Consider the following 23,911-nt stretch of genomic DNA (forward strand, 5'->3'; position numbering starts at 1 on the left):
TATTTTAAGTGCCATCTGAGTCTATAGCCCTTTTCGAAACCACGGCTTCGGCTTTGGATTCTGCTCAGGCTAGCTTGGCCCCGCTGTTAATTTGACAATTGCGCGTGCTTTGCGTACGCGCTCATGGCTTTAGACGAGAAGACGGAGCCTGAAGCCGAATCAAAACCGAAACCGTGATTTTTGAAAAGGGTCTTAGATTCTTCAGGAAAGTCAGATCCTTGAATCTTTTCCAGTAGTCTTTTTGTCTGATGATGTAGCCCCTGTTCGATGAGTGCTCACATGACTTTCAGATAACTCCTTCCACTTTCCACGTACAATGTAACCAAAAGCCTCTTTGAAATTCGGATGCGATGTAGCATAGATGATAGGGTTCATGCAACAATTGGTGAACAGCACCACCCCAACGTACGGCGTTATACGGTAACTGAGATCGGTATAGACAAGCAGGAGAACAAAGTACGGTGTCTGAGACATGCTGAAAGCCAGAACTATATAAAGAAGATTCTTGGTGACGTCTAGTTGACGTTTCATTAGTTGTCGACGCAGCTTCATGTTGGCGCCGTCTACCTTGGCTGATAATGTGCGAACTGTCCCCGCCATCTTTTTGTTGTTACTGCGGACGTAGTTGAAAATGGACGAATAGCAGAATATGATGGTGCAGAACTGTAAAGGGTAGAAGACTACCATAAGGAGGAGGTTGAAGTAAGCTGCGTATTTGTTGTGGGTGTCCCATGAACAGAATCCGTATATTTCCTCGTAACCCACCTCTCCGAAGTCGGAGATTAGTGGTGGTATGATGCAAGAGCACGGGATGAGCCAGGCGAGCGCGACCATCAGGGTGAGCCTACGGGCTGATCGCATCCAATGCCCGGCGTGTCTGGACTTGGTGATCCCGACCCAGCGACTGAGAGCGATGAGGGCCAGGTTGTTCACACTACACCCTGAGCAGATAATCAAGAGTGAGGCACTTAGGACACAGAGCCAGTAGGCTTCGGGTAGCGGCCATCCTTCCTCGCTCAGGACCGATACAGACTGCCATGGGAGGGAGAGACACGTTAGAAGGTCCGCCACACTTAGGTTCACCACGAAAACATTAGTCGAGGTCCGGAGTTTCTTTGACAGAAAGACGGCCAGGATGACAAAAATGTTACCAATGAATCCCACACAAGCGGCAATGCTCAGCAAAGCTGCGAGTAGCTGCCTCTCGAAGTAGTAAGCATATATAACTACGGTCACACCCCCATCATCAACATAGTCAGACGGAAAGCTCAAACTTTCATTCGCCATCGTGTAAGGCTTTGAAGGTGATCAAGCGATCCAACTGTACTTTTTTATAACTGTTCATCTGCAACCAACTTCAATTGCGATTAATCGGAACAACTCGGTAGCACAAGAGATAATCTTCTAGCTGTTTATCACCATCCCCAAGAAAACCATGAGCAGAACTGAAATATGATGACTCTTTACGATTGCTTGTAAATTACGTTGTGTTTAATGTTTGTTTTCTTAAAACAAATCATACAAGCACGATGCTGCAATGTTTTATTGATTTGTGTATGATGGTTTAAAACCACCAAATCCGCAACTGTAGTCAGACGGGAATGCTCAAAGTTTTATTCGCCTTCGTGTCAGGCTGCGAAGATGGACTTGTTCAGTCGATAAGATTTGCGATGCGAACAGGCGAAACTGTCACCACTCGATCCTACTTCTTATAAGTGTCCAGCTCCCGCACTGTACATTAGCGGTGCTTTCAAGCTCAGTATGATATTCAAGTGCTTTCTCAAACCGGGCAATTTTCTTCCAAGATGGGAAATGTCTCCTCAGAAGTTCAATTTCTTTGATCTTGAAAAAGAAAGAGCGGAATATATGCACATACCTTGTGTGAGAACAGTGAGTTGTTGACTAGTGCGGTCATCGGTTTTGTAACAAGTTCGCGCCATCTACAGTAGCCATAAAGTGACTTCAAACTCAAACTGATGGATGTTTACCCAATGCATCTGATATCATCACCACAGTGATCCAAGTTGAGCCATTTTAGGAGTTCTACGCTAATGCCACCCCTTTTTAAGGCATCGTGGAGGCTTTGCGAAATGCAACATGGGCGATCTCGTGATGCAAAAGTAAATTAGAGCAAGAAGATTAGTGGGCTCGCTAGAGGTCTTCACAGAATCCAACTTAAGCCATCAGTAGTTCGTTTGTGTTCTCCGTATTATGCATCCGGACTCTACTTTGCAATATTTTTCAGTGACTGATATGAAATTAGTCATTACACAAACCAGTATGGGGTAGGCGTATACGCGTAACCGAAGGAACTAAGGATTTACGTTGACCTCGCAAATAAATTACATTTGTACTTTCGCTTAAAGCAGTTTGATGCAATTTCATTTTTGGATGAAATGTCTCATAGCTCGAAATCTTGAAAATATATTATTGATATAGAAATTGCTTATTTAAGTTTCAATGTATTGTTGCTAGGGGCTACGGGATTCAAAGTTTTATGTGTGGTGTGGGTGTTTTGATTCGTTTGTTGGTGTTATAATGCTTGCTTGTTTAGTTTGATTTGTGTTCCTGTTGTTTTGACCGCCGGTGTAGTCGTCGTTTGTTGTTTGTTGTTTGTTGTTTGTTGTTTGTTAATTGCCGTTTTCTGTTCGTTGTTTGTTGTTTGTTGTTTTTTGTTTGTTGTTTGTTGTTTGTTGTTTCCTGTTTGTTTTTGATGTTTAAAGTTTGTCAATTATTGTCTGTTGGTTTGTTGTTGTTTGTTGTTGTTTAGTTTTTGTTGTTTCTTTGTTTGTTTGTTTTTTGGTAATTGTTTGCTTAACGTAATTTGTTTGTTTTTGTTTGTTGAGGTTTGTTTTTTGTTGATTAGCTCTAAGCATTTTTTCTTTTTTGAAAAAAAGTTACTGTAATTGTTGTTGTTTTCTTTAAAACTATGTATCTTTGAACGCTCAATGAGAGCAAGTTGTCCATTTAGCCAAGCCGCCTAATTGTCTCTCCACTCAGTGCCCTCTAAAGACTGCGTTTTTTTTTCCTGGGCATGCTTGTTATCCACAATGCGTTGTAAATGAGTCGTCTCCACGCAGTATCGATCTCGAAATATAAATACATTTTTTTCTCAAGAACTGGAGAATCGGGAAACACGGCCACAAAGGGTACTTAGAACTCACCTATAATGACTTCAAGAAGCTATGTGGTTCTGTATAAGTGCATACTTATACCAGAGTGGTACTGCTGTGCCAACCCAAACGAGCATGAGGCTATATAATCAACGCATGTACTTTCCCCTGGTTAACCCTGATTATGCTGTACTTAGTTTTGACTGTTTTAGCAAATAAAGCCCGGTTCATAATTCCTGTGAATACGATTGCGATACAAATTTTCTTCACATATATAGCTATTTTTTTTACAGCAAATTTTTCGCATGAGTTAAAGGAAGTGGACACTTTTGGTAATTACTCACAAAATACATATTACTTATGAAAACCTGACTTGGTAACGATCAACGGAGAGTTGTTAATAGTATACAACGTTGTGAGAAAGGACTCCCTCTGAAGTATCATAGGTTTCGAGAAAGAAGTAATTTTCCACGAATTTTGAATTCGAGACCTTAGATTTAGATTTTGGGGTCTCGAAAACAAACATCTGAAAGCACACAACTTCGTGTGAGTGACTAGGGTGTTTTTTTTTTCTTTTAATAGTATCTCGCAACTTTTACGACCAATTGAGCCCAAATTTTTGCAGGTTTGTTATTTTAGGCACAAGTTGAGATATATGCTGCAAGTGGGAAGACTGGTCTTTGACAATCACCAATAATGCCAATGCCTTTAACTCTTATTCCCCTGTATATTTCACGACATTCTGAAGTTGTTAGTGTAGTATCGTAGTTTTTACTGTTAAAGCCATTGGACATTTTCGATGAACAGTTTTGTCCAAAGGCCCACACTTTGGGCATCACAACTTCTATATCAAATAACAAACCTGTGAAAATTTAGGCTCAATCGGTCATCGGAGTCGGGAGAAAATAACGGGAAAACCCACCCTTGTTTCCGCACTTTTCGCCGTGTCATGACATGTGTTTAAAATAAATCCGTAAATTCTCGCTATCGAGAATTGATAATTGTTTTAGTGTTGTCTCAAAAAGTAAAGCATTTCATGGACAAATATTTCAAGAGAAGTCTTTCACCATTACCTTCTGTAAACACGTATGTTATTTGTAAATCTGTGATTTCATGGACAAATATTTCAAGAGAAGTCTTTCACCATTACCTTCTGTAAACACGTATGTTATTTGTAAATCTGTGATTTTGTTTTTTGATCCCAAAAGCGTGTAATGCCTTTAAGCAAAATGAGTCGTATTCTCTCATGCAATCTGCTCTTGGCCTTGGAAAGCGGGTAGCTTGGTGTTTTAATTACAATCAACCTTGGAGTTCATACTTAAGGAAAACAGAGATCGAAGTCACAAAAAGACGAATAATCTTTCGCTAAATTTTCCGTCGCAGGTACTCGATCTTTTTAAGGCGATCTTAACTTTGAAAAACATTATGAGCTTCTACAGTGAGAATTAACCTCGAGTTGAGTGGCCATTTGGAGTGCGTATCTTGACGTTTAAGCTATTACCGACGTATGAACATTTCTCTCTAAAACGTTGGAATAAACTGATCTATTGATGGATTTTTTTCCATTTTTAGCGTAATACAAAGCGTCATATAATTGGTAGGTTTAATCAGAATAATAGTAATAATAATAACAATAATAATAACCGAATTTATCAAGCGCCTTTTCCAAAGGATGCAAAGCGCTAGGGATAATGCAACCAATAACCGAAAAGAGAATAAAAGTCTAGTACACTATTCAGATGTAGTTTTATTAATATTTTTGTTATAATTTTTTTTTTGTAACTGCTGGAGCCCTTAAAATACTAATGATTAACGTATATAATAACTAACGCTGTCACTTTAATCAAGGTAATTAACTATTGGCGTTTTGATGCATTGGTCGATGGAAATAATCTACACAAACTGAATTTTGCTCCCCCATAACTGATTGCTGTCTACACGCGATTAAAACGTCATATTTTATAATATGCTTACCGCAATGAATAAAGCAAAGACATGACAAGTTAATGTCTTTCACTTATTGAAAAAAAAACACAAGTGTACCACTGTTCAAATCTGTCTTCAATATTATATGTAATATGTTTGTTTTCACAAGTCGTCCTTGTGAGTAAAAGGCAGTGGACACTATTGGTTATTACTCAAAATAATTATTAGCATAAAACCTTTTCTTGTTGACGGTTGATGGGGAGAGGTTGATGGTATAAAACATTGTGAGAAACGGCTCTCCCTGAAGTGACGTAGTTTTCGAAAAAGAAGTAATTTTCCACGAATTTGATTTCGAGACCTCATATTATTAGAACTTGAGGTCTCGAAATCAACCGTCTAAACGCACACAACTTCGTGTGACAAGGGTGTTTTGTCTTTCATTATTATCTCGCAAGTTCGATGACCGATTGAGCTCAAATTTTAACAGGTTTGTTATTTTATGCATATGTTGAGATATACCAACTGTTAAGCCTAGTCTTTGACAATTACCAACACTATTTAGTGTCCTCTGCCTTTATACCAAAGACGCGACGGGTTAATGTCTTTCACTTATTTAAAAACCACAAGTGTACCACGGTTCAAATCTGTCTTCAATCTTATGTGTAATATGTTTGTTTTCACAAGTCGTCCTTGTGAGTTAAGCGTTGCGTCTCTTTTTTGGGTTTGCTCTGCAAGTCGTGCATGCTTTATTTGGTCACAGTGCATTGGGGGCAGGGGATTGTCAATCCGCCCTAGCGTTCATGCGCTTCAACTTCAGTCAAAGTTCAATTCAAAGGAACACGTTGTCTTGGATCGGACGAGTTGGTCTTTGAAAAGCGTCTGTACCCATTTATTGTAAAATGCATATGGTTAGAAAGATATTTTAAAAGTAGAATATAATGATCCACACAAGTATCACTCGAAATTGCGTGGTTTTCCTACGGTCGGCCATTTACGGTCGGCTATTTTTGACTACCACGAATGGCCGACCGTGTTAGTTCGCGAAGTAAAAGAGAAACCACGCAATTTCGAGGAAAATGTTGTGTGAATCGTTGTATTCTAGTTTTGAAACACCTTTCTCATCATGTATGTTACAACAAACGGTTACAAACGCTTTTCAAAGACCAACTCGACTGATCCAAGGCAACGTGTTCCTTTAAATCATGTCTGGTCTGAATTTCGGGTAAGAGGTTGTTTGATGGTTTGACGAAGCATAGCCAGCATTGTACCATAGAGCAGCTTATCGAGTCGGGTGTCGAATTTCATACTGGACCGGGGACTCGTGACTTGTTTCGTGTGGGGCTTTGATTGACACTAGGCCTAATTACTCAAAATAATTATTAGCATAATACCTTAACGAGTAATGGAGAGCTGTTGATATGTAGACCACTGTGAGAAACTGCTCTGAAGTAACGTAGTTCTTTTTAAGAAGGAAGTAATTTCACACGTTTAACATTATTTGAATTTATTTCGACAAAACAACTGAGGTCTCGAAATCAAGCATCTGAAAGCACACAACTCGTGCGACAGGGTTTTTATTTTTTATTATTCATTTCACAAAAGCTACAGCACCTCGGCAAGTAATATTTTAAGGTACGCTTTCTCTTCAAACTGTGTAAATTTAGTGTAAATCTGTGGACATTGTGTTTTTTTGTCCTACAAAAAGTACCTATACCCGTTGAACAGTTCTTTCCCATTTAGAATCTAGTCTTGTTAATATAATTCTGGTCCAGAAAACATTTTGAGCTACACAAGCCGAAATTGAAGCTTTTTGAGCGTTGCACTTTACGATAAATTGTGTTGAATGAAGTATGGAGGCCACCGTGTGAAAACAGTACAATTGAAAAGTCAAATGTACTTATTGTTCACGTTGATGCAAATTTAAGATTATATAAAAAATATGTAATGGGTTAAAAATGTGCTTCAAAAGCACTCTATTTTTCTTGAGAACACTTTAGCCCGTACAGTGGGTTCTTCAATAATTTTATAATAGACCTAAACTTTTTTTCAAATTAAACCGCAGACTGACAAGAAAACCTTTTTACAAGCCACAAGTTGCAGCTCCATCGTCAATTTGAAAAACATTTTGGACATAAATTTTCATAAACATTGTGACGTCTTCAAAATTCGTAGTGCTTTATGTTTCATATAGAACATACCCACATTCAGCTATACGATGATGCCATGCAAAGAATAGCATACTTATTGCAGCGCTCGTATACTTAAAGGCAGTGGACAATATAGGCAATTACTCAAAACAATTATTGGCATAAAATCTTACTCGGTATCGAGTAATGGGGAGAGGTTGATAGTATAAAACATTGTGAGAAACGGCTCCCTCTGAAGGAACGTAGTTTTCGAGAAAGAAGTAATTTTCCACGAAATTTGATTTCGAGACCTCAGAATTAGATTTTGAGGGCCCGAAATCAAGCTTCTGAGGGACCACAACTTCGTGTGACAAGGCTGTTTTTTCTTCCATTATTATCTCGCAACTTCGACGCCCAATCGTTGTTTGTTATGCATAATGTTGAGGTACACCAAGTAAGAAGGCTGGTTTTTGACAATTACCAATAGTGTCCAGTATTTTTAAAGGCAAAGTTTTTGAACCGTTCGATCGTTTTATTCCAATCAGGTAGATGTAGCCTTTTACAATACAAATAAACTTGTTAAATTTGATTTCAAAAGGTGGTTGCGTTTTTTTTAAATATCACCAAAAAACCGGAGCGAATTATTATGTCCTAGCTGGGTAAAACCAACAAAATACTACTCTTTATCCCCGATGCAAATTTACCATTTATTATTTCGGGTAATTACTATACACAAGTTAACGGCCATAAAGTCTTACTAATTTGTAAAGAGTACCCTGGAGAGCTGTTTATATTTTGAGACATTGTGTGAGAAACTACCCTTTGGAAGAAGTAAGCGTGGTTTTAGAGAAAGAGGTTATTTTCCAGCCACAAATTTGAAAGAGAAAGGGCTTCAGGCCTGAACCATATCTGCGCACTATGTTATGCGACAATGTGTTTTTCAAAGTGTTTTTCGTACATCGTTTTCATGCACCTTCGATGACCAATAACATCACAAAGTCCAAATAGTATCACAGAGTCCCAATCTTCACAGAGTTGTTGTTTTAAATGCATATGTTGGGATACACCACACCACGTGAGGATACCGGGCTTTGACAGCTATCAAAAAAGATTACACTGCCTCTTAATTAAGCCTGTTGTATATATTTTCTTATCCCGACACTAATGTGTATTATGCACTATATTCCTCGGATCTTTCCCGATATTTTTGTTCACACAACTCGGGATAGAAGTCCTTAAAGAGCCAATAAAGGATGATCTCAATATGTCAACTATTAGCTTTTTATGGCCAAACAGACATCGCAGATACCGATTAATAACCATTTTACTCTCAAAATTTCCATTTAGTTATAAACAACTCGAGTCATAAATGCACCCGGCCGCGCGGCTTTTTCAGCCGAGAGTCAAAAACGGCTAATCTATTATAATGACCCTGGACGCCAGTGACGATTATCCCCTATTGGTTTTGAACACAGTTCTCCAGCTTTGGCATTTCCACACCAAATAGCCGCCACTGACGTCACGATTCCTTTGTCGCGCGGGCTTGTTTAACCCCTAGTTTTTCAGAAATTTGGCTTGGAGCGTTCTGGAGAAAAACTAATTTTTACCTTGTTTAATCTGAGGTAAGAGACTCGTTATATTTTTTTTTATGTTTCCTGGATGGACTGCAGCTGTTAGAAAACTGTAATATGGGTTCGAATCCCCAGCCGTGACACGTTTGTCCTTAAGCAAGACACTTAACCATTGCTTCGTCCTTCTGCTGGGACGTTAAGCCGTTGAGCGCATGTAGGAGAACCCAGTGCTCTTTCGAAAAAGGAAGGGGTTTGTCCTTGTGTTCCTGGTCCGATCGGCAGCAAATTGCGCCACAGCACCTTATAAAGCATTGCATTGTGCTATCTAAGGATGAAGTCTTATAAATCGAAAACGTAGTTCCACATTTTGCAGGAATTATTGTATGTTACAGCGCCAGGAGCGTCACTGAGTGACGGACAGGTGCTCTATATAAGCCTAAGAAGCCTCAATTATTACAATGATAACGCGGTTTAATCATTAACTTAAGTCGCTGTGATATTAAAACATGTTATTATGTTTTCAAGAGATGCTCATATTCAACATTATATGAATGTACACATATACAACACGACACCAGTTTGACCCACAACAGTCGGTCATAACTTGTCAACACACGCTATGGTTGAACTTTAAGCAAACAAACAATGTTATGTGGTGCTATTGTATATCATTCATAATTGAATTGCTCTTGCTGAGGTTGTTTCACCAGAAACCGCTGTGATATTGATCGAATGTAGATATTTTATAAAATGATGTATGTAATAATGTACGCATGTTGCTTCATAATGCCTTCAATCATTCAAAGATTGGCCGCATATTGGAACTTGTAAACCAACACACATGGTGACATGATAAACACATTGGTCCTATATGATGCTTCAAGCTCCACTTTTACCACGCTGTCACCATCTTGGTCATGTTCCCTGTTTCCAATAAACTGAATGCTAACATTCATTGCGCATGGCACCAGACTATTATTTCGTCCAGCCTCAGTTTGGTTACAATTACAATGAGTTGGAATGGAGTAAAATCAAGACGACCACACCGTGATAAAGGTCTATACCCTACAGGAAAATACTGAAGCGCCTCGAGCGTCATTGAGTGGCGGATTATGGGCGCTATACAAAAAAACACTATCAATATAACCGCACAGCACTTATAGAGCGCAACATGTAGCTTCGCTCAAGGCTTCGTCGCAACCAATGCCACCAATGAGGTATACTTCCTCCTTTCCTGCTTTATTTTGTATCATCTTAAGTACCTCATGGTCGATCCTCAATTAAGTTTGCATGGAGACACCAATGCCGTTGGTCTCGAGTGCTATATCAGTAGCTTTCCCATCACAAGGAATCCCTAATTGGACATTGTGTAATTTTTACCACCAGTATTACAGCACCGCCTACTCGAGTGTGCGCAAAAGATGACAACAAGGACGATACAGTTTACCTCGCCAAGGCTTGAAAACTGCCGTGATTGAACAATTAATAAAATATAAAGCGTGCACTTGCTGCATAGGCGGGAAAAAAAATACTGAAAGAGATATCAATTTTTCATCAGGTAGACGGACGCTGTGTGTATTCCAGTTTGTGCACTGTCAGCGAGAGTGAGAATACGCTGTTGGTATTACATTAAACTTATGCTCTGTACGCGATATCAACGGACACTTCATTGGGTTTAATTGCAGATGCCTGACTGCGTTATAAGGGATTAGACTGATTTGCTGATATGAGTGTTAATACCCATGAACATCACATCTCCAGGGAGGTATATCAATGTTTTTGTTGTTATCGGTGACAGGACTCGAATTCCTTTATCGACAACCGATTCGTCGGTCAAGGTTTTTGGTGGAGATCACGTGGAGATGACGTTGTAGGGTTTTCTTTCCCGCGCTGTAGTGAAGTGTACGTCAATCAACAACTCCCTGTTATATAGGGACCTGGAGCAAGCAAGTTTAGTTCGTTGAAAGTGATCTTCAGGTAGCTGTAGAAGAGACTGGAAACAGGCCAGGAATTAGGTGAATGCATTACGTTTTGGATCATTCGTAACTCGATAGACACTGTTTCTGACCAGTAGTCTAATTAATGTGTTGGGCTCAAAAAGGGCAATCTAATAATAGACTCGAGCGTTCTTCAAGCTTTACGTTCAATGGAAATGCTGTCATGAAGTACTGAACAGAGAAACCATTACCGGAAATCAAATAGGACAGTCTACACCACATTCTCTATTTACGACATCGGTGTTAATACAGCAAACCCGGACCAATCTTCGAAGTTTGACGATCAGTGAAATCCTGTCATGAAGTTCTGAACATGAGAGAGTGGATATAAAAAACGAAAAGTCTACGCAAATGTATGCGTCAGGAGAAAGTTGCTGGATATAAATAAAACAAAAAGGCTACACCACTTTCTGCATTCGCGTCCGTATTAGACTGACAAATCGGACCACTCTTCAAAGTTTGACACTCGGTGAAACGCTATAAAGTTCTGACTGGGAAATTTGTTGTTGGATTTGAGGCATTGCATGGTGAGGATCAATAATTTTTTGTTTGCGGTAACACCATGTGTGTACATGTATATACTTGCCAGGTAGATGTTATTTAGAGAACTGTTTACTTATATTCTACTACCGTGGAGTAGATTTTCGGAACTCGGCAGACTTCTCAGTTCTGAAAAGAACTGTCCTGCTTTTTAATATTAACTGCACTACCGCGGAGTCAGTTTGTTGGGTTGGTCTCAACGTTTCGACTAGCTTGCTCGAGGCAACGTTAGGAGACAGGGAGGTAGTTGCTGGATATTGAGCTAAAAGGGCTACACCAATTTCTGCATCCAACGATTTCTGTGAATCCAGGATCGACTTTAGGAGAGATGGAGAACGTCACCAACGATTCATGGATACCTGATAGTGATCAGGACGATTACTACGACGAAGATTATGATGAAGGAATCGTGGTGTACCAGAATTTCTACGAGCGACAGATCATCGCTGCGTTGTTCATCGTCGCGACGCTCATCGGAACAATCGGAAACTGTTTTGTCATCGTCGCTGTGGTGTTGTCTAAGAAACTACGGACAACCACTAATGTGTTTGTGGTGAACCTGGCCGTCTGTGACATGTTGACGAGTATGGTCATGCCGTGGCAGGCCGTGGCCCTCCTTGGAGGTGACTCCTGGCCCATCCCGGAGGCTCCCTGGCTCTGCCAAATGGCTGGGTTTGTCACCATAATCACATTTGGGGGCAGTGTGAACAGCCTTGCTCTAATCGCCATCAACCGCTGGATTGGTATCACCAAGTCGCGTCTAACAACTCGTCGTGTCTACTCCAAACGTAAGCTCGCTGTGATGGTCATGTTCGCCTGGAGCATCCCCGTCTGCTGTGCCCTAACCCCCGTCCTGACAGACTTCGGAGAACTCGGCTACGAAAAACTCTACAGTACATGTACATGGGACCGGGACAACCCGTACTCATTCTACTTTAACATTCTCATAACAGCAGCATATTATCCCATCCAACTGATTCTAATTATCCTGAGTTACTCTTTTATATTCTGCTACGTCCGGGAGACGTCACGCAAGATGGCGCGGGCAGACACCCCTTCTGAGCCCTCATCCGTCTCGGCAAAGGTGAGTGGGACGAGCGGGCACCGGGCGATGAAGCGCAAGCTGTGGAAACGTCAGCTCGCGGTCACCAAGAACTTACTCTACATCGTGCTGGCGTACGTTGTGTGCTTGACGCCGTACTTCACCGCCATCATAGTATCAGCAGATTGGAGCTATCGGCTGACGCCATGGGGTGGTATGATTCTGTTCTGCAATAGCTGTATCAACCCTATCATCTACGCGACTTCGCATCCTGACTTCAAGGAGGCGTTCGGGTATATGGTACGGTGCAGAAAGATACCGAGAGGTGGGACGAGTCAGAAGTACCGATCAACAACCACCAGCACGACCTCAGTTAAAACACAGTAGAAAGTTCCAAATAGTTAACATTTATTGTTCGTTGTATAACTTCATTAAAGTCACCTTTAAAGTAGGCACCATGTCAAATTAAGTTTTGTGATGCACTCATTTTTCAACTTTAAATCAAATGTAGGTCTACACATTTATTTGATATTCTTTGATACACCAGTACGACCACAGTTAAAAGTTCCGACTGAATTACCTTTTTGGTTGATATTTGTCAATGTTTGATCGTTTGTAACTTGAAAGACACTGTTTTCCCACTAATAGTATAATTATATGTGTTGGGCTCGAAAAGGGCACTCTGACAATAAACCGATCACTCTTAAAATCATGTCATCCAGAGGAAACTGCCATTAAAGTCACCTGGAAATAGAATTTTTTTCTTTCAAGTATAAGAGTATATGCTTACGAGCAATAAAACAATTTGTTTAGTAATTGTTTGTCACGATTTATATGTTTAAAAAATATATACAGTTGTTTGGGGGGCTGACTCCGCCTACCCCTTTTGTGACGTCAATCGAGGCAGACTTTGCCTGCAATGCGTATAGTAAATACACGTGCAAAGTACATATACGTCCAAGTCGTGAGTTGGTACATTTCAAAAAGTGTTTTTCTGCATTCAGCAGCAATACACCTGGTCGGCATTGCCGGAAAAAACAAAACATTTTTTTTCTTAAACGCACAAACTCACGATTTGGTCCGTACATGTACTTTGCAATTGTGTTTACTCTACGCATTACAGGCAAAGTCTGCCTCGATTGACGTCACGAACAGCGCCCTCTCGGGTCGGGGTCTACTCTTAAATTTGTAAATAACATAAGAACTGATTTTTTAAAACCTTAGTTAACTGTTTATTCATATTCCACTCATCAAAACACATATATGAGTGACAAAAGCTTTATTTTGAAAAAAATACCACTTCCAGGTGACTTTAAGTACTGTACAGGAAAAATGACCAGAAATTCAAAAAGGGTACTCTGCATCAATGTATACGTCTGTTTAAAGGGAAGGTACACGTTTGGTAACTACTCAAAACAAATATTATTTTTAAAACTGACTTGGTAACTAGCATTGGAGAGCTGTTGATAGTATAAAACATTGTGGGAAACAACTTTCTCTAAAGTAACGTAGTTTTTGAGAAAGAGGTAATTTCTCACTAAAATAATATTAAAGACTTCTGGCTAGAAGTCTTTTATTCCTATCTGAGAGCACACAGATTCGTCCAACAAGGGTGTTTTTATTTTCATCACTTTCTCCCAATTCCGATGACCAATTGAGTTCAAATTTTCACAGGTTTGTTATTTTATGCAAATGTTGAGATACACCAAGTGAGAACACTGGTCTTTGACAACTACCAATAGTGTACCTTCCTTTTGAAACCAAAATGGACCGCTCTTCAAAGCTATGACGTTCAGAGAAAGTTGCCGTAAATCAAATAGGGAAGTCTGCACCAATTTCTCTATCCACGACTTCCGTATGATATTAACAAACTGGACCACTCTTCAAAGTTTGACATTCTATGAAATGTTGCCATGAAGTACTGAACAGGAAACATTGTCGGAAATCAAATAGGGAAGTATTACACAAATGTTTCCATTCACGACCTCTGTATAAATAGAACAAACCCGTAAAGTTTGACAATCAGTGAAATGCTGTCATGGTGTTCTGTACATGAGAAACTAACTGGATATAAAACAAACAGGAAAGTCTACACCAATTTTCGTATCCACCGATTTGTGCAAAGTTGGGGTTGATGAGGAATAAATGGAGAATTTCACAAAGGATTCCTGTAAACCCGACGATAAAGATGACTACTGCGACAATTCTGATGAAGGAATCGTCGTCTACCAGAATTTCTACGAGCGACAGATCATCGCTGCGTTGTTCATTGTCGCGACGCTCATCGGAATAATCGGAAACTGTTTTGTCATCGTCGCTGTGGTGTTGTCTAAGAAACTACGGACAACCACTAATGTGTTTGTGGTGAACCTGGCCGTCTGTGACATGTTGACGAGTATGGTCATGCCGTGGCAGGCCGTGGCCCTCCTTGGAGGTGACTCCTGGCCCATCCCGGAGGCTCCCTGGCTCTGCCAAATGGCTGGGTTTGTCACCATAATCACAGTTGGGGGCAGTGTGAACAGTCTTGCTCTAATCGCCATCAACCGCTGGATTGGTATTACCAAGTCACGTCTAACAACTCGTCGTGTCTACTCCAAACGTAAGCTCGCTGTGATGGTCATGTTCGCCTGGAGCATCCCCGTCTGCTGTGCCCTAACCCCCGTCCTTACAGACTTCGGAGAACTCGGCTACGAAAAACTCTACAGTACATGTACATGGGACCGGGACAACCCGTACTCATTCTACTTTAACATTCTCATAACAGCAGCCTATTATCCCATCCAACTGATTCTGATCGTGCTAAGTTACTTTTGTATATTCTGCTACGTCCGGGAGACGTCACGCAAGATGGCGCGGGCAGACACCCCTTCTGAGCCCTCATCCGTCTCGGCAAAGGTGAGTGGGCCGAGCGGGCACCGGGCGATGAAGCGCAAGCTATGGAAACGTCAGCTCGCGGTCACCAAGAACTTACTCTACATCGTACTGGCGTACGTTGTCTGCTTGACGCCGTATTTCACCGCCATCATAGTATCAGCAGATTGGAGCTATCGGCTGACGCCATGGGGTGGCATGATTCTGTTCTGCAATAGCTGTATCAACCCTATCATCTACGCGACTTCGCATCCTGACTTCAAGGAGGCGTTCGGGTATATGGTACGGTGCAGAAAGATACCGAGAGGTGGGACGAGTCAGAAGTACCGATCAACAACCACCAGCACGACCTCAGTTAAAACACAGTAGAAAGTTCCAAATAGTTCACATTTATTGTTCGTTGTATAACTTCAGTAAAGTCACCTTTAAAGTAGGCACCATGTCAAATTAAGTTTTGTGATGCACTCATTTTCCAACTTTAAATCAAATGTAGGTCTACACATTTATTTGATATTCTTTGATACACCAGTACGACCACAGTTAAAAGTTCCGACTGAATTACCTTTTCGGTTAAAGGGACGGTACACGTTTGGGAATTGTTAAAGACAAGTCTTCTCACTTGGTGTATCCTATCATTAGCATAAAATAACTTCGTAGGGAGTATGAACCGTTATTTACGAGCAATGGAAAGCTGTTGATAGTATAAAACATTGTGAGAAACAGCTCCCTCTGAAGTGACGGAAAGTTGGAGAAAGAGGTAATTTCTCAATCAAATAGTATTTGAGTCTCAAATAGTATTTGAGTCTCAAATAGTATGTGTCTCAAATACTATTTGAGTTTCAAATAGTATTTGAGTCTGAGTAAGACTTTATCCGCCTAAAGCGTTGCGTAGGCATCTAAAAGCACCAAATGTGTTTTTTCTTCAACTATCTGTTGGCAACTTCAATAACCAGTTCAACCCAAATTTTTAAAGATTTGTTATTGTATTTGTATGTTGTGATAAGCCAAGTGAGAATACTGGTCTTTGACCATTTCAAAACGTGACCAGCGCCTTTCTTTAGCTATGAGATGCAATATTAAACTTTACGCGGAAAATAACAAGTCTCTTAACCTTACTTTAAAGGCACTGGACACCTTTGGTAATTGTCACTCACTTGGTGTATCTCATCAACATATGCACAAAATAACAATCCTGTGAAAATTTGAACTCAACTGGTCATCAAAGTGGCGAGATAATAATGGAAGAAAAAAACATCCTTGTCACACGAAGTTGTGGGCTTTCGGATGCTTGATTTCGAGACCTCAAAATCTTATTCTGAGGTCTCGAAATCAATTTCAAATATCTCAGTGGAAAAACTACTTCTTTCTCGTAAACTACCAGGGAACCGTTTCTCACAACGTGTTTTACTATCAACAATGATCGTTGACAAATCAGTTGACAAATCAGTTTTTATGTTAACAATTATTTTGAGTAATGACCAACAATGTCCAGCGCATTTAAAACAGTGCTGACGTGTTTTTAATACTCTTTCATTTGTATATAATTATGAATTGCACAAATCAAGAAACTGTGATTTTATAGTAGTATTGTGAAACCTTGCAGTGGTTTGTCGTGTCACTTTTCAGTGTCTTTTAGAATATAGATCAGGCGCGCTGTAAAAGCAAAGTAAAACACTTCAATATAAATGCCTGTTGAAACAAAGCTACTAGGAGCAAGTTCGAGTGTGCACCATGTTTAACTAAGGGTTGATAATTTCGACTCGAACCCAGGATGGCCGACGATTCGGAACCAGCCTCGAGCCCATGGTTCCTTCCATGAATCCGACATCATATCCAATTCTAACATTATGTAAGCCTGTTACGCGCAAAGGGAACCCGTGGCAGTAGGGAGGTTTAGCTGCACGTTCCACGAGCAAACACGTGAACGTGAATGTCACAAAATTTATGTGTTGTTTCTGGTTGACGTCGCCACTTTGTGCTTATTGCATGCTGACGTATGACGTCTGCGCGCACGTACGTTCCTGACGTTAAAAGTTGTAACTTCACGTATGCTAAAACGTGAGATTTTAATTACACAATTTCAGTTCTGACTCTCACGTTCACGTTCACGCGGAACGTGCAGCTAAACCTCGGAGTCGGAGTGCGTCACTGCGTACTGCGTACTGCGTACTGCGTACTGTGTACCTTGCTAATCAGTAGTCAATCACGGATCGACTTAAATGCCAACTCGAACTAGCTCTAGGCGCGCCTATGGCCCTTTTCGAAACGACGGCTTCGGCTTCTCGGCTCAGGCTAGCTTGGTCCCGCAGTTGTTTTGACTCAGCTGCGCGTGTTTTACGTACGTGCTCAGGGCTTCAGACGAGAGAAGGGAGTCTGAAGCCGAACCCAAAGCCGATGCCGTGGATTCGAAAAGATCCTATGCGACTTTGTGTGCAATGGAAAACTAAGATACATGTACAGTCACCTGCGAAACATACATGTACACGCCGCTTCGCGTTCATTTTGTTAACCTGAGCGCACAATTCGACAATTAAGGACAGTTATTAAATAAAGGTACGAAGGCTGTAGCTCTAGCTCTGCGTCCTTCAACTGTGTTATTTACAAAAGAAAAGAGGTGGTTTTATTATGACTTAAAGCTGTTATGTAGGTCAAAAGCTGCAAAGCTGTTGAATTGTTCACAAAGGTGAGCACAAAGGTGTTCACAATTAACTTCGAAACTAAGTGCTCAGCAATCTTAATAGATGTTAGTTTTCTTGTCACATCGGAGATAAAGAATTGTGGGTTTTTTTTTACCCTAACGCCAATGTGTATTAAGCACTGTAGAATGCCTACCTCCCAAACCCTTGGAAATTACAACTTTTTGCTGCAAAAGTGACGTCATAATTTGACCAAAAATGTTCGATTACCGCCAAAATAAAACTTTGACGGAGTTCAAATTTGCACCAGCACACAATCGAGAAAGCTATCGAGAAAGCACTGTAGGTGTCAACAAATTAAAGGCTCTGTACACGTTTGGTAATCAAAGACCAGTGTTCCCACTCGGTGTATCCCATCATAACCATATTAGTCTAGACCAGATTTCAAAAAAGGGCTCTAGTTAAGGAAGTGAGCGGCATTTTTGAGTAAAAGTTTGTAACATACCTGATTTAACTAATTTGGGCACCCCCAAATTTGTTAAATCAGGTATGTCACCAACTTTTACTCAAAAATGCCGCTCGAAGTTTTTTATTTTATTTTTAAATCTGGTCTAGACTATATTATAACAAGCCTGTGGAAATTTGGGCTCAATTGGTCGTCGAAGTTATGAGAAAATGTGAAAGAAAAAACACCCCTGTTGGACGAATTTGTGTGCTTTCAGATAGGTACAAAAGACTTCTAGCTAGAAATCTTTTAATATTTTAGTGAGAAATTACTTCTATCTCAAAAACTACGTTACTTCAGAGGAAGTCGTTTTCCACAATGTTTTTTTTTACTACCAATAGCTCTCCAAGTGTTAATACCAAGTCAGTTTTTAAGTTAATATTTGTTTTGAGTAATTACCAAACGTGTACCGTCCCTTTAAACAGTATTTTCAAACAAGACCGGGTATATTTTTGGTAATTGTCCAAAATCAGCATTCTCACGAGGGGTATCCAAACATATGCATAAACTAACAAACCTGTGACAATTTGGACTTAAATTGTTCATCAAAGTTGCAAGAGATAGTGAAATAAAAAATAAAAAAATCTCGTTGCACAAAATTACTTCTATCTCAAACACTACGTTACTTCGGAGGGAGCCGTTTCTCACATTACAGTTAATGCACAATCAATCAACAATATTTTTTGCATCGGAGATAAAGACAGTTACGCTTTGCAGATTCAATATTTTGGATCATCGAAATTGATATTTATTTGATATAACCACAGCATTCTCGTATAGTGAGTGTTTCTCAAAAGTCTGTACAGACCTCCATCATGCTGCCTCCATCTTTGTCATGTTCCTCGTATCGACTAACAATAATGAATGCAAATAATCATTCTGCAAATAGGAACCAGACTATTTTGTTCTTCCAGGCTAGGTTTGGTAACATTGATATCAACGGGAGAAATTTAAGGCTAACGAAAGTTGCCATTTGCTTCTAGGTTTTATTGGCATAAATTTGAAGAGTAATCACCACACGTATACCTCCCATTTGAAGACAGTGGACACTATTGGTAATTGTCAAAGTCTAGCCTTCACAGTTGGTGTATCTCAACATATGCATAAAATAACAAACCTGTGAAAATTTGAGCTCAATTGGTCGTCAAACTTGCGAGATAATAATGAAAGAAAAAACACCATTGTCACACGAAGCTGTGTGCGTTTAGATGAATGATTTCGAGACCTCAAGTTCTAAGTCTGAGGTCTCGAAATCAAATTCGTGGAAAATTACTTCTTTCTCGAAAACTATGGCACTTCAGAGGGAGCCGTTTCTCACAATGTTTTATACCATCAACCTCTCCCCATTACTCGTCACCAAGAAAGGTTTTATGCTAATAATTATTTTGAGTAATTACCAATAGTGTCCACTGCCTTTAAGTAATACTCGTGGTTCGTTAGACAAGCGCGTAGATGCATTGTGATTCTCTTTTGTGGCTGCGCTCAATTAGACCATAGCGGTATCGATTCTGAATAGTCTATTGAGTCTGGTTACCAGTTCGGTTTTTAACCAGTCATTTTTTTGCTGATTATTAAAGTCAGCCTACTCCTTCGTTCGGAAAAAAATAAATGAATCTCCATGTGAACGTAAAGTCAGTTTAAAGGGACACACCGGCCGAATTGGGCTATTTGGGCTACAAAATAAACTAAGATGTGACTTCAACAGTCTTCCAGGAATGAAGAAGAACAGTCCTTAAAAAAAATCATCAAGTTTAGCCGGTTTTGAGAATTTTAAGACAAAAACGCAGGTCGCGTGATTGTTCAAACCAAAAAGTGGTACAAACAATCACGTGACCTTCCGGGTTAGTTTTACTTTCAGCCGTCTAAAAGTAACTTACTTAACCAAATTTAAATCTTTTTTTTTTAACAAAATTATTTACGAATAATTGACGAAAAACATCATGTATTCAAATTATCGCTACAAAATGTAAATAATGGTGTAAATTCTAACGTAAGATTCACATTCAAAGAGTCCGTGTAACTGAAGCTTGTTATATGGCCGCTTTCGTTTTTTTAAATCATTTTTCGCTAAATACGTGACATTATGATGATTTTTTTTTCAGCAACCATCTATAAAAACATTATTTATGATTCTACACCCCTAAATTGCGTAAACGGTGAGCCGGTGTGTCCCTTTAATATAAACTGCTCACAAAAAGTAAGGATACTTTTTTCAATCTAGTATATTTGTTATTATTTAATACTCTCTTTGTATATGGAATATATCAATGCAAAGCTGAACTCTTATACATATACAAAGAGAGAATTAAATAATAACAAATCTGTAAGAATTTGAGCTCAATTGGTCATCGAAGTTTCGAGATAATAATGAAAGAAAAAGCACCCTTGTCACACGAAGTTGTGTGCTTTCCGATGCTTCGATTTCGAGACCTCAAATTCTAATTCTGAGGTCTCGTAATCGAATTCGTGGAAAATTACTTCTTTCTATGCCTCAAATCCTATATACATCTTTCTCGAAAACTATACGTTTCTTCAAAGGGAGCTGTTTCTAACTATGTTTTATATTATAACACCCCTTACCAATATTCTGCCTTTTCATTGGTTTAGAGCGCGTCACATGATATGTCTTAGTTTTGCTAGACGACGGCCGTGTGATAGTGCATCGGTTTGCCGTGCGCTAGTCCGAAAGACTAGCACGCGACGTGCAGTACCCAGACGTCCGTTGCGTGTACGAGGATGATAACTTAATAGTCTGTTACCATTTCAGATTACAGTAAAAGTTTTTGCAATCTGTATTCGCGTCGTCCGTGGATTGTAGCATTCAGGTCTGTAAAGTCTGTACATTATTTAGAAATGTTTGGGGTGTTATAAAACAAATATTGGCTGCTTTTACTCGTGCAATGGTTAAAACTATGACTCCCTCGGTGATTCCGGAGCAATCTATTTTCCCTCGGCTTCGCCTCGAGAAAATAGAACGCTCCGGGGATTACCTCGGGAGTCATAGTTTTAACCATAGCACTCGAAGCAGTCAATATTTGTATACTATCAACCTCTCCCCATTACCCGTTACCAAGTAAGATTTTATGTTGATCAATATTTTGAGTAATTACCAATAGTGTCCACTGCCTTTAAGTTAAGTTAAGTTAATTTAAGAAAAGCATATTCCGAGGAGCGTTTCTGCAGTAACACGTCTCAGATTTAAATTTTGGGGCATAAAAACTTTAAAAAAAAATTGTTTTACATAACCAGGGGTGGATTTCACAAAGGTAATCCTAACTTAGGGCTAATCCTAGGCAATGATAAGAGATAGGACTGGTCCTAAGTTAGGATGAGTTACTGGTCCTAACTTAGGACTGGTCCTATATCTTACGTTGCCTAGGGATAGTCCTAAGTTAGGACTACATTTGTGAAATCCACCCCTGATTATTTCGTATAGTGATTTTTTTCTCCAAAAAGCCTTCCTATAAAAAGCTGTTGTACGCTTTAAACAGAAAGTTGTTATTGCCGTCAATTTTAAGAGTGATTACGAAATGAATACATTACCAAGGAAATTGCGTATGCCCCTATGCCCATTATATTGGCTCTCTGTGTATATGAAAACGTATCATTAGCTACTGTAGACTGACTTTGCTAATCGACCAGAATGAATCCAGCCAAGTTGTTATTTTATTCATGTTATGCCCTTCAGTTTAACCGAAGCAAACAGCAGCGAAATTATTGCTTGCTTGCGCGAGTACAATTTTAAAGAAGGCCTACTTACAAAACAGACTTGGCATAAGGATATTTGTTTTTAAGGAAATGGCGTATGTCCATTTTGCTGCCTTTCTGATGGGTTGATGCTAATGTATCAGTAGCTTCTGAAGACTGACTCTGTAATCGACCAGAATGAATCCAGCCAAGTTGTCATTTTATTCATGTATGCATTTCAGTTTGTTAACCAAAGCAAACAGCGGCGATATTATTGCTTGCTTGCGCGAGTACAATTTTACAGTAGGCCTACTTGCGAACAGACTTGGCATATAATTTTTTAAAGTGGGAATTGTTTTCTAAACTAGTTAAAATAACACATTGCCTTGGATCGGTCGAGTTGGTCTTTGAAAAGCGTTTGTAACCGTTTGTTATAAAACGCATATTTTCAGAGCCACCACTCCTTCAAAAAAGATTTTACTTATGGTTGTACCCGCAAGTTCATATTTGTATTTATAGTTACTCTTATTTTCCATACCATGCAAAGCTTCAAACACCATTTTAAAATTTCTCTTTCTGGTTGACACCCCCAAATATGACAGCCAGTTTACAAGGGGTCTATACGTGGGGCAGCATCTGAAAACAGAGATTAATTTATATGTGTGTGTGTGTGTGTGAGTGTTTTGGTTAATAATGTTAGTACGTCCTGTTGAAAACAATCATCTAAATAATGACGTTTTATTGAACAAATCACTACATTCGCATAAACATTTTCCAGACACGTTTCATTTGATAAAGGTGGGCTACGTCTAGATATGGTATAAGGTAATGCAAACATTGAATCAACGCAGCGCAAGTTATTGAACACTTATTAAAGCACTGTAGTGAGTGCCGCTGTCAGCACATGCTATCATGTTTTAATACTTCCATGTTTTATATTGACCATGATCGTACACCCTTGGCCTAATTTTGTAGAGCTGCTTAAGCGTTGCTGAACAATTGTCTGCTGAGCAGAAATGATTAGGACACAAGTCACAGAGATATGACATGGTAGTTTGGCTCGTAACCTTTTTTAGTGAGCAACATTTTATTGTGCTTAGCTGGTCAGCTCATAATGCCTTTAGCTTCTAAGCTGGACCAAACCGCACGACTCTCAGCCAATGAAAGCTCTTCTTGACTTCATTGGGGGGTCCTGTTTTGGGCTTGTTGCGTCTTCTAACAACAACAACAGCAACAATACAACAACAACAACAACACCACAACAGCAACAACACAACAGCAACAACACAACAGCAACAACACAATAACAACAACACAACAACAACAACAACAACAACAACAACAACAACAACAACAACAACAACAACAACAACAACATCATTAACAGCAACAACAACACCACAGCAACATCGCATCATCAGCAACAACAATAACCCAACTGCCATTTCTTTTCCAAGTTATTTTCGTCAAAATTCAGACATGCCAAACTTGACGACTTTTGGTTGCTTTCACCCAATCGTTGTCCCGTCAACTACCGGCAATGTTTCCAATATCAATATTGTTTAAAGAGTGATTGACTCATGCTAAGGGTATAGTGAACTTCTTGATACAAGCTTTATATAATAGACAAGGGGTCCATGTTGACGAACGTCAAACAGTAATCTTGATGTTGGCGGTATTAATTCGACCGTGTCTTATCGTCACGGTGCTCTTCTTATCAGCAGAGTACGGGGAAAGTTAATGGTCAACCGTAAATCGGTAAACCTCTATTTGCTATCTCATGCTCGGTAACGACAACGAGATATCAGTATGTGTCTGGAACGAGGTTTTATAGAACTGCTTCAGCAGAAAGTGTTGCTTCATGGGTTTGGGTACCTTTAGTCTTGGTCCAAGACGT

General features: G+C 39.7%; 3 protein-coding genes across 3 annotated transcripts; 2 read left to right on the forward strand and 1 right to left on the reverse strand.

Annotated features, from left to right (window-relative positions):
- Window positions 1-210: 210 nt before the first annotated feature.
- Window positions 211-1,287, reverse strand: LOC139949154 (melanopsin-A-like). The gene has a single exon (XM_071947555.1). The coding sequence runs from the start codon at window positions 1,285-1,287 to the stop codon at window positions 211-213; it is 1,077 nt and encodes a 358-aa protein (XP_071803656.1).
- Window positions 1,288-11,601: 10,314 nt separating this feature from the next.
- LOC139949155 (melanopsin-like) lies at window positions 11,602-12,885 on the forward strand. Its single transcript, XM_071947556.1, has one exon. The coding sequence runs from the start codon at window positions 11,602-11,604 to the stop codon at window positions 12,700-12,702; it is 1,101 nt and encodes a 366-aa protein (XP_071803657.1). The 3' UTR covers window positions 12,703-12,885.
- A 1,036-nt stretch (window positions 12,886-13,921) lies between these two features.
- LOC139948904 (melanopsin-like) lies at window positions 13,922-17,098 on the forward strand. Its single transcript, XM_071947268.1, has one exon. It carries the CDS (start codon window positions 14,461-14,463, stop codon window positions 15,553-15,555), a length of 1,095 nt encoding a protein of 364 aa, XP_071803369.1. The 5' UTR covers window positions 13,922-14,460; the 3' UTR covers window positions 15,556-17,098.
- The last annotated feature ends 6,813 nt before the right edge of the window (window positions 17,099-23,911 follow it).

The sequence above is a fragment of the Asterias amurensis genome, chromosome 16, assembly GCF_032118995.1.
Source record: "Asterias amurensis chromosome 16, ASM3211899v1".
Taxonomy (NCBI): Eukaryota; Metazoa; Echinodermata; class Asteroidea; order Forcipulatida; family Asteriidae; genus Asterias; species Asterias amurensis.